Genomic DNA, 13,597 nt, shown 5'->3' with positions numbered 1-13,597 from the left:
CCCTGGGGAAACAAAGGCCAGGCCAGACTGTCCCAGGGCAGGGACACTTCCTCAGGCAGCCAGCAGGAAGGAAGTGAGCGCAGCCCAGTGGGAGGGAGTGGGGAAGCACTGCCCTGACCCCCATTGTTTCCAGCTTTGGGGTCAGCTAGTACAGGCCCAGCACAGGGAGTTCCCCTACACTGGGACAGTGGTGATGGGATACCATCTGGCATGGCAGAACCCTGGCTCTGGGGCAGTCAGTAGGAGGGACAGTGGAGGAAGACATGGCCTTAAAGCCTGGCATCTTGTCGGGAAAATAGGAAGTTACTCCAAGAAGAAAGACAAGTCCAGGCTGCACAGAGTGATCCTGCTCCAGACTTGACAAGCTTAAACCTCCAAAAGACAGGCAGGCCAACTTCCCAGACCCAGCAGCCTGTGTCCCTGAACTCCCTCCTCCCTGACTGGGAGTTGGGCTGATGGCCAAGGGCCTGACCTAGCAAAGAACCAGCCTCATAGCAGGACCTGAGAAGTGTGGGTCAAATGTCCACAAGGGGCAGGCAGCAGGTGAGAAGAGGCAGAAGGGACCAGTGGAAGTACTGGGTGGCTGTGCTTTGCCTCCGGGAACTGAAGCCCCAAGCCTACTCTCCTGGTAGTACCTACAGGCAGGAGGCAAGTGGGTTTGGGCTGCAGAACCTCGCAGTAGGTCACGGGCATGGTGGCACCCATCTGATTGCTGTCCACCTCAAGCTGGCCCTTGGAGGTCCAAGCGGCTCAGGCTGTGACTTCATGTGGAGTCAGCTAGCACTGCTGGGGGCAGGACAACTGTTCCAGACCTATCCGAGGTCACTCTCTCAACTCAGGTCAGGCAGGTGGGGCCAATCCCTAGTGAAGCATCCCAGGGCCTTCCAGTACCAGAGGTCCCCACTTACTGCACACAATACACAGTGCGCGGCTCTCCATCCTTAAGGCCTGCGGTGAGGTCCGTGTAAGTACACTGCCACCTGCTGGCCGTGGCTGGGATGGCTGCAGGCTGCACGCAGGCTCACTCTGAGCCCTGCTGGAGATGGGGGCAGCCAGAGCCCTGGGCCCAGGCCTACCTACTGAACTCAGGCAGTGATCTAGACACTGGGTGTCACAGCCTCAGAGGATGTCACTCTTGTATGCAGGGTCTACAAATAATTTTATTGAACAAATAACACAACAGCCTTCTTATATTGAGGGCTACCCTCCCCAAGCCATTTCTTAACACTCTTAAAGCACAGAGTTTGCACGGTAAAGAATTAAAAAAAAAATCATTTCTACGTAGAAATCAGACTGCCCCAACAACATCACGGACTAGATTATTTACAAGCTTTCACATTTTAAATATTTCTTTTATGGTTGTTCTCTCCTTTCTGTCCCTACCCAGGGGCTCCCGTACTTTCTCCTGACTGATCCTGAAGGGATGGGTATACTGTAGGGAAGGGGTGGTGGGCTCCTCAGAACTACTGGCACCATCCCTGGGGTGCTGTCCCTTACCACAGGGTAGTGAACATGTAAGGGCAAGGGGGATTAGACAGAGTAGGTAGAATGGGGCGACTCCCCATAAGCACAGGCATCCAGGTCCCTTCCTGATCCCTAGCCTATGTCCCCTCAACTTGGCGGTGGGGTGGGACAACAACTAGTCACAGTGGGGAGGGATCAGCCCAGCCCTGGGTAGAGGGAGAAGCCTCCCACACCAGCCTCTACTCCTATTACCAGCTAGCAAACTGTCCATCCATTTGGGGGTGGGAACAGACGGGCAAGAAGAAGGCTTGCGCTGCCCCCAGCCTCTGTCCAACACAGGAGGAATCGAGGTAGCAAACGGCTGAAATGCTCCAACGAGAGGGTAAAAGAAGTGAGGGAAAGGGAGTTTCAACTCGTGTATAGCTCCCACAGCCTTGGGGCTGGAAAAAGGCAGACCTTGCTTGTAAAGTGCTGTAGCCTCTAGCAGAGCTGGGCCCTAGACAAGCTTCGAAGAAAGCAGGCCAGACAAGGGCACAGGACCCAGGCATTCCTGACCAGTATATGCCCTGCCACGCTCCTTGAAGGGATTGCTGGGGAAGGTGGGCTGGTAACTCCGCCATCAGCCTTTGCCAGCCACCAGCCACCTCTTGTCCACATACAAACCAACACCCAACCAACATTGTATGACTGCCCCGCTTACAGCTGAAGGTTCCAGGCCCGTGGAGTTTATTCAGGTTTGTGGCCCCAGCCTAGGTTCCTCAATGGAAGCCACACCTTGAGCCTGGGGGTTTCTTGCTGAGGCAGGGGGTGTTTATGCCTGCCACTCCCCAGGCTTACACCTCATAGAGGATCACAGGGAAATCCACGTGGATGCGGGGGGGATCCAGCTTCACGATGCCCTGCCATGGAAACAGAGGCTAGTGAGGGCCAGCTCAGGGGCCCTACTCCAGGAAGCCTTCCTGTTCCTCCCAGCTCCTCCCCCAAGAGCCCCCACCATGACAGCAGACCCCATCTGGGTCTACCTCCACACACTCAACATAGGCTCTATGACCACTGCCCAGCCCCTCACCTGAGGAATCAGGTTCTTATGCACCCGCCTCAGCTTGGCCCGCTTCTGCCCGTTCTTGGTGACGATTGTCTCCTCATAGAACTCGTGAGCCAGATCCCCATCCTCGTCATAGAACATGGAGCTGTGTAGAGGGAGAGGGGAACAGGCTGCGCTGGAACCCCACACCTGGTCATAACAAATGCCATAGAACACAGGGAAGTGTGCCCTTCCCAAATGGGGATAAACAACCTTGGTGTGAGGAAGGGAGGATAATATGCTTGAAGAATCCCTTGCTTAGGGTCTGGGGTCTACTAGAAGGAAATGGGGAGTGGGTGGTGGCCAGTGCTACTCTGTCAGACCCTAAGAAGAGCAGCCATACCGAAACATCACTGGTTTGTTCAGCAAGAAGACATCAGGCCCTTGCCTTCACCCAGAAGTTCTAGAGTAGGCAGGATGGAGGCCTGGGCATGTTGGTCTCACTCCAGAAGACACTGTTGGCCCAGGGCCAAAGCCTGAGATAGCAGATGCCTAGGCTAGGAGGGAGCTTACAGGGAAAAAGGCTGCATCCTCCCTGGCCAATGTGGCTGGTGCAGCCAAACTGCCACTGATGGGTCTCCCTAGTATCTACAGCAAAATCTCCAGCATCACCTGAGTGCCAGTCCTCAGGGGCCCATCAGAGCCAGGCCAATCTAGTGCTATGGTCTGGGCCCCTTGGGGGAGCGGGGAGGTCAGCGCTCCAGATCTAGGAAACATACCTGGGTGAGGGTCTTTTTCCCCAGGTCCCATCTCCAAACTAGGGCCCAGTCCTGCTTTCCCGGCCACTACCCAGAGAGGGTCCAACCCCACCACTGTGAGGAACCAAAACAGAGGATCATTCTCCTCTAGGAAGAACTGGGGGTGAGGGAGGATAGGAGCCTTCAGCTTGCAGGCTGGGTGGAAGGGATAAAAGGAGAAGGTCTTTAAGTCTCAGGGAGGCCCAATCTTAGCTTCACAGTGCGAAGGGCCTGCCCAGGGACAAGCCTCAGGCCCATTCTTATCCTAGGAAGACCTTGACAGCAGCCAGGCCGCCAGGAACCGACTGCCCGCCTTTCCCCGTTCCTTGTTCCTATGAGGGCCTGAAATATGGGAGTCGTCCTGACTCGGGTGTAGGGGGTAGAGGGGCGGGAGTTCCCCATGATGAGGGGCGCCCAGCCACCCGGTCTGTCCTCCCCGGGGCGGAATCCCGCGCCCTTACCCGCGGCGCGTGAATACGAAGGGGGGCACGACTCGGCCTCGCGGTCGCACCAAAGCTTGCTCAGCGACCACCGCCTCCGGGCCACCGCCCCCCGCCGCCGAGGCGAAGGGCCACAGCCCCCGAGCTTTGGAGCCGCTGGCGCCCATGTCAGGGTCGCCGGCGCATGGTGAGCCCCGCGGCCTCTTCGCTCTCACAGGGCCGTCGGCGCCGCCATGCCCTGCCTGGGCCTCAGCTCTGAGGTGCCGCCGCCGCCTTCCGCAGGCTCTGCTGTCTCCACGGAAACCTCACTTCCGCTTCCAAACGCTCCGCACGCTGCCCCTCTGATTGGCTGCTCCTCTCGTCGGTCTGCGGGGCTGAACCAATAGCCGCCCTCAGATGCTAGGCATCCCAGCATGCCCTGAGAGACGTCAGGTCCCAGCAGGCCACGCTCTGTCCGGCTGGAGCGGCTCCCCACCCAGGAAAGCGGTGGCTGTACCCTCCTCCCGGCTCCTTCCGCGTGTACTGCAGATCCGACGTCCCCAATCCTTAGTGGTCAGGTCCAGATGGCCTGCCCAGCCACCAAATCAGCACTTTAGGGCCTGACCTCAGGCCAGGCAGCTCAGTGCCCGTCTGGCTTCATTCTACCCCCACACCGTTTTTGCGAGTGGAAAAGAAACCGAACGTAAGGAGAATTAAGGAATCGGCCAATGGTTGTATAGCTACGTTCAGGACTGAGGAACTTCAAATTCAGTGTTCTTTCCAAACCCACCAGAAGCCACTCTTCATGAAGGCAAGAATTAACGTCTGTCTGTACCTTTGGCAGTGTCTGAGTCACAGTAGTATCTCTAGTTGGTGAAGCGTCTCCCACAGCTTCGCGTGTGTGGTTTCCCTAAGCTCTGGCTGCGGCTCATGTTCTTGCCCCCATCATGACCTGAGCCCGCAGGTGTTGAGTGATGACTCCGTACATATCTGTACACCACATCCTTCACAAATTGGTCCCGTGGGCCCACTTGAAAAGGTGATCTATGAGCCTGTCCATTAATCTTGGCAGCCACTGGCATGAGGGGCAACGGCAGATAAGGGCCCATAATAAAGAATCCAAAAGCGGGAGAATTCTTAAATCTTTATTCAGCCAATTCTCTCAGGCCCCAGGCCCTGATGACTGTCACCCCCACCCCCTTCCCCACAGGAGGCATTCAGCTGAGGCCACAAAATACTACATACATCCGCACACATCATCAAAAATACCCAAGGGCAAGACCCTGGCTTTGACTGGCAAACAAGGCACAGACCTGGGCCAGTACCCACACTCATACAGACCCTGGCCCAGGGACATCCTCCTTGGAGGAGGCACTGAGGCACTGCTGCTGCGCCATGAGCCAGCACTCCCTGACCACAGGGTGTGTGAGGAGTCAGAGGGTGCTGCAAAGGGAACCCTAGACTCTTCCTCGATACCTGCCTTATGTTGCACACCCAACCTTGGCTCGTCCTGAGACCTCATCCAAGACCCCAAACACACAACCTTTCGCCATAGATGAGAGCCCTCATCCCTGCAAACATGACCCTATTCTGTTGGTAGGGACTCCAAAATTCTCATATCTGAGACACAAATTAAGGAGACTTCTGTCTGTTCTACTCCTGCTGCAAGCCTGGAGCAGTGTCCCAGGGCAACCCTAGCCCACCATGACCCAGTACATGAAGCGCAGATGGGTTCAGAGCCATGCTCTGCTACACCCACTGGTGGACACAGGGGGCCATCTCCTTCGCTGTTCTCTGGGCTTGTTCCCCCAGCAAGAGAGGGCCTCCATGCACACTCATTCCTCAGGCCACATGGGCCTTCTCACACTCACACGGCACGCCCTCGGTGCTGCCTACTTTCCTCCTTCCACCTAGGGGTACAAGAGGTCACCCCAGGGGGCAGGCATGCAGGGCCTCTTGGATCTTCTGGCGGCAATAGGAGTACTTCTGCAGGATCTGGCGGAGGTGTTCCTCTTCTTCCCGCTGCAGGATGCGCAGGAAGTTGTGTAGTTCAGGCATGCTGAAAGCATCCCACTGCAGGGGGTAGGGGGGAGACACAGTCTGCAGCAGGCACCACCAAGCCAGCAGGCCCTCCCTAGAGACCAGCACATCATGGTCACACAGCTAGATGGGGCTTTCTAATGTCAGGTTCTTGCCTGCATGGTCTGTGTTAGGACTCCCAACAACAATTCTATAGAAGATGGGCCCCACAAAGTAGGGTGGTCACCTTATGGAGAGGCAACCAAACCAAACATTTACTAGTTACCTGTGGACAGGTCATGCCCACTCTCTCTGAGGTTAACCCCACTCTGCAGACGCACTACCTTGGAGCTGTAAAGCTTCCAGGTAAAAAGTCCTAATGCCTGAAGGGGGCACCTCCATGTCTTCCTGTGCCCATCTGTGAGGCTTTGATCTGCCCTGGGATCACCACCATCAGACGGACTCCTGCATCTCCTGAGGACTTTCTACATTAGGAAAGAGCAGAGCACCAAGACAATTCTTCCTGGCTTCTTGGGACAAGCCCTAGACCTTGGCATGAGTGTCCTGGAAGCCATCACTTTAGCTACAAGGCTCACATACTCTTGGACAGGCTTTGTGGGGCTTGTCCTCAGCCCTATTCCTCCTTCACACCTTACTAGAGCTGCAACCCACTAGTCCTGCCAAGAAACTACGGAGGGCCATGTACTCACGTTCACCTCCCCAGAGTCATTCTCCTTCAGGACAAAGCTGAGGGCCTTCTCACTGGGTCCTGCAAGGAGCCGGAGCCGCAGGGGCTGCTCATCATCTGACAGCTTCCGCAGATACACTGAGGGCCAGAAGGGGGGAAGGGAATGTGTGATAGAGTCAGGCGCAGTCCCTTGGCCCCTGAGCGCACAGGCACGTGCATATATACCCTCACACATGATGGTGGGGCTAGGGAGACGCCCACCTTGGCCATGGCGCTCAGCCCGCTCAAAGAGTGCAAACTTGCGGGGGTCATCCACCACCAAGAATTTGCGCAGCAGGGCCTCGATGACCTCGCGTGCCCGCGTGCGTGACAGCACATGCAGGTGCTTGACAGCATCCTTGGGCAAGTAGAAGGAAGTGCGCCGTTTCACAGCTGTGCCCCGCCCTGGGCCCCGCCGGGCATCCTGCAAGGAGGGTGGTTTCTTGCTGGAGGGAACCGAGACAGGGCGCACCAGCTTCAGTTGAACCTTGATGAAGCCTGTGTAGGAGCCATCCTTATTCTAAAGAGGAGAAACCAAAACATGACTAGGTTCCAGGTGAGATGGAACAGATCTGAGTACTACCAGTCCACTTAGGGCTAGGCTGAGTGTGAATAAATCACTGTTTGGGCCCACACAGGAACACCTCAGCTGTGACCCTTTGCACACCAGGCACACAGCTGGGTTCCTGGCTCTCTCCAAAACAAGCTATCAACTCACCAGGCTCATGAACAGGTTGCTGTTGATCTGGCCATTGTACTCCTTGATCTTCTGCTCAATCTCAGCCTGAGAAAGGTCAGGAGTCTCCCACTCCACAGGCTCATCCTGAAAGATGGACCAGCATGGACACAGGACCCTTAAGGAACCCATTCCTCTGCAATGTGTGTCACAGGCAAGGAGGGGAGCCCTGGGTGGACCACCTATGAGCAGCCTTTGGAAACTGATAACAAAGTTCAAGTCCTGATGAGAAGAATCCATCACTGCTCCTGGTTCTGCATGCTATGGGTGGACACAGCCAAGGCAGAATCATTTGGCTTCTCTCTGCCGCCTGCCTGAATCCTCCTCAACATTGGGGAAGGCCCTAAGGATACCTTGAAACCAAGGAAACTGAAAGCATGAGGCCAGGGACCAGGAAAAGATGTAGGAATCTGAGGGACAGCTTGATCCCAGCATGCAAGTCAGGTGGGGTCAAGGTGTGTCCTGGAGAAGGCGGTGCACTTTGCCACTCTGCCTTGGCCATAACCCACTGCAGGGTGAGAAGTATGGGTAGTGGTGCACACCAGGAACCCAGCTACTAGCGGGCAGGAGGGGAAGGGCAATCTCTGCAATGTTAACACTCCTGATGGGAGACCTGGGGCCAGCCCTGTGTTCCTCAGACATAGCGAGGAAACCACTGTGACATGCCATTTGATCTTGACCCAAGTTGCATAAAAAACAGCTTCAGGCCAGGCTCCAAACTGCCAGAGGTGCGTGGTAGAGCCTTCTGGTAGAGCCTGTCCCACAAGTGCCAAATAAGTAGACTTTTGGAACTCTTCCCTGCTGTCTAGAGTTAGTTAGTTTGTTTTTTGTTTTGGGGGGGGAGGTAATTAGGCTTATTTATTTATTTTAATTAAGGAGGTATAGGGGATTGAACCCAGGACCTCATGCATGCTAACCATGTGCTCTACCACTGAACTATACCCTCCCTCTCAATCCCCGGTCTAGAGGTGTAACCCAAAGATTTTAGCTCCACCATTCAGCCCTTCTCCTTTTCCTCCAGGGACTGGATTCTTGTCGGAAGGGTGGAGTATGGCCCAGGGCAGCCAGGGCTCTGAATTAACTTCCTTCTGCCAAACTCCCTTCGTCCTTTTGCATCAGCCTTACTTCCTGTTGACGTCAGATAGGTCCTAGTAGGTATGAATGTCACAGATACAGCTGAGATCACCACTGACCAATGCCTTGTTCCAGGGGAGTTCCCACCAGAATGTCTCCTGCAGTATAACCTTAAACTTGTGCTCAGCTCAGCCCAGGGCAGCGAGGCTTTTCCCTGACTACTGCGTTGGAGCCCCCTAAGCTTAAACCATCTGATGGGGACAAATAAGAAGGACAGATGAAGGGTCAGGTAGAGTCCACAGCGTTTTAGCAGTATGCTCTTCACCTTGAACCTGCTGCTGCTCAGCAGCCAGCAAGTGCATGGTGCTGAGGATTGAGGCTGGGGGAGGGGTGGAAATTGAAGCCTGTGTGCTTCCCCAAGCTTCCAAAGGTCTCCTAGACGGAAAAGAGCACTGAGAAGTGAAAACTCCAGCAGAAAGTTTGTTGAAGACAGTGGGAAATCCTGTAGGACTAGTAAGAACAATAGTGTGGGCCCTGGAAAGTGAGGAATCTGGGGGGTAAAACGAAGGCTGCAGGCTGGGAATAAAGGATAAATGTATTTGTTCAGGCCCAAGGAGAGGGACAGGAAGGAGTGACCCCGTGGGAAGAAATGCCAAGATGGGAGGGGTGCTAGGAGGAAAGCTGAGCAGACTAGAGCTGGAGCAAGAAGGAAGAGAATTCTATTTACAGAACAGGGTGATCAAAGGCATGGCACTAACTTATTCTCCTTCCCTAGGATGACTCTAAGCTCTACCTGGGTCCTTCCTCTTCCCTGTTCAGGTTATCCAGGAGCCCTGAACTGGGATGAAGTGACCTCAGTTCCAGCCCCTTCCTTCTCCAGGTCAACCTCCCTCAGTATCTTTACTCATAAAACAAGGGACTTGGACTGGAGACACTGCACTATGCTGTCAGGATTCTAGAGGAGTAAGTTTTTTTTTCTGTTTCTAAAGCTGACTGCTGGAGGAGGATTCCAACAGCGGTCCCAGAGGGATACACAACGGGACCATGGAATTTCCCTTCTCTTGTACTACAGTCACCCCCCTCTACTCTGCCACTGTCCACAGTGACTGGTGGTTTTTATGTACAGCTTGGAACTCCCCAGCCTCGTTTTCAATTGGTCAGTGTCTTGTGCTTTTCTCACTTTTCCACAATGGAAAATGGCTCAGGCCTGAGTGACAGAGACAGTCCCAGGGATCAACATTCAAACCTTGCACCCAAACTCTGGAGTGAGATCTTGAGGTATAAAATTTTCACTGAAGAATTATCCACAACTCTCTTTTCTTGGCTTATGCAAGGAATTCTGTCCCACTGCTGCCAGATATACTGAACTTCACTTCATGGTCCCCATCCTTTTCCTGATGCCCTGGCCAGGGTGCTCCTCTGAGGTGTACCAGCTCCAGAACAGTTATTTGAGCCTGGTGGTCACAGTCATGGCACACAGCACAGAAGTCTTTGATAATGGGGACACCTGGGAGACTCTGAGACCTACAGCTGCTCTAGTGCCATACCTTATGGTACTGCATTAGTAACCCTTCTCTTGACCTCTCTCAGGGCATTTTACAATCTAGCCTTCCCCACCTCTTGTAGACAAAGTGCTCCTGGATGCTTACAGTCCAAAACAAGGCTTCCTTCCCATCCATTCCCAAATCCCCTTTCTCCAGGTCCGCTCTAATTTTAGTATATGTGTTGCCCAAGCCAGCATTCCAGTTTCCCTCAGGGTGGGGGTCGGGGGAATCGGGATCAGAATCTTCTCCATTCCAGCAGCTGGTGACAGGCCAGGACCGGCAAGAGGTGAGGACTCAGCTGGCTCCATTCAGGAGTGCATATGGAGGGGCCCGGACCTTCCTTTGCCTCTCTCCTAAACACACTTCTCTATTCCGGGCTAGAACTCCTCCCGCTCCACTTCCTCCTGGTCCTCCAGAGTGGGGGCTGGGAGCACCCACACGCGGAAATCGAGGTGTTACTCCAGACTGAGCAGTCAGCCTTAGTAATAGGTGAATAATACCCTGGTCTACCCCAAGCCACTGAGCTGCCTCCCCTAGTTCAACCGGTCTGTGACAGAAACTGAAAGGCCTCAGCAGCCAGTACCCACGCGCTGAAAGCCCAACACACGGTTCCGAGGACTGGCCCGGGTTGGGTCCAGGATCCACGCTGACGGGAGAGCAGGGTTGCTTACAAACTCTCGACGCCGAAACTTACCAGGGAGGGGCGGGGTCCCAGCGACCGCCCCTAGCCTGCCTCCCGCAATCCCCGGCCCCCACCTGGTCCCGGCGCGGCCTGCGCGCCAGCGAGGTACGCGCGGTGAAGTACTGCTCGAGCTCTGAGTCGGAGTCCTCCTGGCTGCAGTAGCCACTGCTTGTTGTGCTGCTCCAGGTCATCTCGAAAGAAGGCGTCCCCGCGTCCGCCTCGCCCATCGCCGCGCCCGCCTGCCCGCCAGCTCCGCGAGTCCCGCGCGCGCGTAGCTTCCAACCACCGCCCCAGGCGCGTATGCGCGTGCGCGCGCGTGTAAGTGTGCGCGAACGCCGGAACCAGTGTCCGCGCCGCAACCGTTAACACTGAAATGTAGACAGCCAGGATCTAGCTCTTGTCTCATTGGAAGAGGAATGTCGAAGGGCGGGGCCACACGCACGCCTCGCCTCAAGGAATGATCTCATCGCTCAGGCAGCTAAACTTGGCTCCGCCTCGTGGGCCCCACCTCCCACGGGGAACAAGTCGCAACGTGTGCGCATGTGCACCACCGTGGCCCCAAGACAGGATGTTAGAAGGTGCGAAAATTGCGCTTGCGCGGAGCCTGGGTGGCTCTGGGCAGTCCGCGCAGTCAGTACCCCAAGCACCCCTTCGAGCCCGCGCGCAGAATTAGCCATTCTCTGTCGCGGGAAAGTCGGCTATAAGAACGTTTATTGCGCGTAACGCCAAGAGGCCATAGGGAACGCCTGCAAAGTGACCCGCTCGTCTGCGCGTTCCTGCCTTGCCCGTAAGCTCCCAGGTCCCGCGCTCACCACGTTCGTGTCCCTCTCCAGCGCAGGTTCCCATCCCAGGTCCCGGGGCCCGCAGCAGTCTAGGCAGACGAGCGCGCGGCAACGGTAGTGGCAGGTGAACTTGCAATCTGCAGAGAAGCCTGGCTGTGAGGCGGAGGAACCCCGGGGACAGCGGGGAAGAAACGGAAAAGCGTCCCGGGGACAGAATAGCCCAGGGGTGAAGGCCGTTGCCCGTAATGCTCTGCATGACCGGTATTATCTCAGGCCCCGTTACCGCCCACCGCTACACAGATTTTAGTGTTGGTACACCACCCCCCACCCGCCACCGGCGTGTGCAAACTGGCGAGAAGGCTTCAGGCGGTTAGGGATCCAAGCCTGCTAAACAGTTGGATTTCTGGAGTCGAGGGCAGAACTTTCCCCTTCCTCTTTATCAGCGCCCCTCCCTCCGCCCATTTACTTGAAGGGGGAAAAGAAACCTTGTAACCCAATGCCCCGCTCTAGTTGTTATTTGTCTCTACTCCTCTCACACCAGAAAATTACCTCTCAGTCCCTCGCCTTCACCCTCTACTCATTCCAATCAGGCCTGCCCCTCCCTCCAGGAGACTGCCCTGGTCAGGGTCCTCAGCGACTTGCCCACTGCCAAATCTCCATCTTCACTTCCTCAGCATCATCTGATGCTTGTTCCTCTTGGTTCCTGGGGGGCCCCTTCTATCCTGGTCTTCCTCCCACCTCCCTGCAACTCCTGCTCAGCTCCTTTAGTTCTGTTTCAACTTCCACGTCTAATGGTGGTGTCTCTGAGGCTCAGTCCTGATTGCCTCCCTGCTCTGTGTACACTGACCTACCCCTGATCCAAGGCTTTCATCACTGACCTCTCCCCTCAGATCAAATCCTGTGTATTAGTATCTTTGTTTGGATGTCTAGTAGACATTTCAACCCAACATGGCCAAAATTTAACTCACTTTCTTACCCTTTTAAACTTAGTTTTCCTCACCCCTGCCCTTGCCAGAGTTCCTTATCTCAGCAAAAATCACTACTGTTCTCCATAAAGTTCCTAAATTAACCAGAGCATTGATTCTCAACACAGGCTGCACAGAATAATCTGTTTATAAAAATTACTGATACACTCCCAGTGATTGATTCAACAGGTGTGAGTTAGGGTATAAGCACGGGGGAGTTGGAGGGCTGTAAAAGCATCCCAAGTGATTCTAGCTGGTGTATAGCCAGTGGAAGATCAACTTCTGCTTGCTGGTGAGTCCTGGGAGGGTAGTGGCTGTGTTTCATCTTTTAGCACCTCGTTGACTGAACCTACAGTAGGTATTTACTAAGTGAAGACGCAACAAAACTGCTTGCAGTGGGCCCACCCAAGGTTCTAACTTTTCCATGCCTTCTCCCGTAGGTGGGTAAATTCCCTTCATCCCAGGGTTTCTGGAGGGGGACTTGGGGAGTGAATCTTTGGGAAGGGGCAGGTGTGGGAATACGAACTCAGGGACTGGGTGGCACAAAGACTTTCTCAAGAAGGGCCAACACACTCTTTAAACTCGAAATTAAGCACCTTGTTATTCACAGGTAACTTCCTCTGCCTAACTATGTCTCAAACGCAGGGGGAGCTTGACAAGCTTATAAACCATCTGCCCGAACTCTCTTCTGCTATGGGGCAAACATAACTGTCCTGGTCCACAGGGACCGTCCCCGTCAAACCCTCTCCGTCGCAACTTGGCCCACAGAGAAGGTGCTGCCCCTTGGCCACCCGTTTCGCTCTCGCCAGCGCAAGGGACCGCTACTCACGTGCGCACTGCAGGCCCTTGCGCACGACGCCCCAGATGAAGTCGCCACAGAGGTCGCACCACGTGTGCGTGGCGGGCCCCGCAGGCTGGAAGCGGTGGCCGCGGCCCGGGACCAGCTGCCTTGCGGGGTTGCGCGCTGTGCCCGGTGCGATGCGCAGCGCGTTGGCACGCTCCAGCCGGGTACGGCCCGGGGTGGCGCACCGCGCGGGTACCAGTTCCCGCAGCTCAATGAGCTCAGGTTCAGCGGACATGGCCCGGTCGGGCCGGGTCTCGGGCCGGCTCTGGGCGCGAGCGAGCGCGGGGCGGGCGGGGCTGCGGGGCGGTCCCCTATGCGGCACCTCCCCCGGACTCAGGCAGAGCGGCGGGAGAGAGCCGAGGGGAGCAGCGCAATGGAAACCTGGGCGCCTGGGCTGTGTCGGCCCGCAGGCGGAGTGGGGCGGCGATGCGCTGCTCTCGCGGAGTCCCCGCCCTCCATTTCCTATCCTCCCTTCAACCCGCCAGCAACTCCCCTCCCCCTGACGACGACGACGACGACG

The 13,597-nt window shown here is 55.8% G+C and overlaps 2 protein-coding genes across 4 annotated transcripts; both read right to left on the bottom strand.

Moving 5' to 3' along the window:
- Positions 1-1,135: 1,135 nt before the first annotated feature.
- Positions 1,136-4,024, bottom strand: TUSC2 (tumor suppressor 2, mitochondrial calcium regulator). The gene is made up of 3 exons (XM_010978097.3): positions 3,747-4,024; positions 2,534-2,654; positions 1,136-2,363 (listed from the first exon to the last, which is right to left on the bottom strand). Exons 1-3 carry the CDS (start codon positions 3,890-3,892, stop codon positions 2,298-2,300), a joined length of 333 nt encoding a protein of 110 aa, XP_010976399.2. The 5' UTR covers positions 3,893-4,024; the 3' UTR covers positions 1,136-2,297.
- Positions 4,025-4,835: 811 nt separating this feature from the next.
- On the bottom strand, positions 4,836-13,362 carry RASSF1 (Ras association domain family member 1). 3 transcript variants are annotated; one of them, XM_031470405.2, is made up of 6 exons: positions 13,063-13,362; positions 11,299-11,405; positions 7,169-7,273; positions 6,673-6,970; positions 6,434-6,549; positions 4,836-5,777 (listed from the first exon to the last, which is right to left on the bottom strand). In XM_031470405.2, exons 1-6 carry the CDS (start codon positions 13,310-13,312, stop codon positions 5,631-5,633), a joined length of 1,023 nt encoding a protein of 340 aa, XP_031326265.1. In that variant the 5' UTR covers positions 13,313-13,362; the 3' UTR covers positions 4,836-5,630. The 3 variants fall into 3 exon arrangements, with proteins under 3 accessions (XP_031326265.1, XP_064352587.1, XP_010976388.1); XM_064496517.1 differs by lacking the exon at positions 11,299-11,405 and having other exon boundaries at positions 13,063-13,348; XM_010978086.3 differs by lacking the exons at positions 11,299-11,405; positions 13,063-13,362 and adding an exon at positions 10,561-10,852.
- Positions 13,363-13,597: the final 235 nt, after the last annotated feature.

Source organism: Camelus dromedarius, chromosome 17 (genome assembly GCF_036321535.1).
Source record: "Camelus dromedarius isolate mCamDro1 chromosome 17, mCamDro1.pat, whole genome shotgun sequence".
Lineage (NCBI taxonomy): Eukaryota > Metazoa > Chordata > Mammalia > Artiodactyla > Camelidae > Camelus > Camelus dromedarius.
The sequence above is the reverse complement of the archived record's forward strand: the minus strand, read 5'-3'. Positions and strand labels throughout refer to the sequence as shown.

Bases quoted from the DNA above. Each gene is read 5' to 3' on its own strand.
- TUSC2 (XM_010978097.3), bottom strand. From the start codon at position 3,892: ATGGGCGCCAGCGGCTCCAAAGCTCGGGGGCTGTGGCCCTTCGCCTCG. The intron at 2,655-3,746 runs GTAAGGGCGCGG...CCCTCTACACAG, and splicing joins TTCGTATTCACGCGCCGCGG to CTCCATGTTCTATGACGAGG. The intron at 2,364-2,533 runs GTGAGGGGCTGG...TTTCCATGGCAG, and splicing joins ATAAGAACCTGATTCCTCAG to GGCATCGTGAAGCTGGATCC.
- RASSF1 (XM_031470405.2), bottom strand. From the start codon at position 13,312: ATGTCCGCTGAACCTGAGCTCATTGAGCTGCGGGAACTGGTACCCGCG. The intron at 6,971-7,168 runs GTGAGTTGATAG...TCTCCTCTTTAG, and splicing joins GCAACCTGTTCATGAGCCTG to AATAAGGATGGCTCCTACAC. The intron at 5,778-6,433 runs GTGAGTACATGG...TACCCCCTGCAG, and splicing joins ATGACTCTGGGGAGGTGAAC to TGGGATGCTTTCAGCATGCC.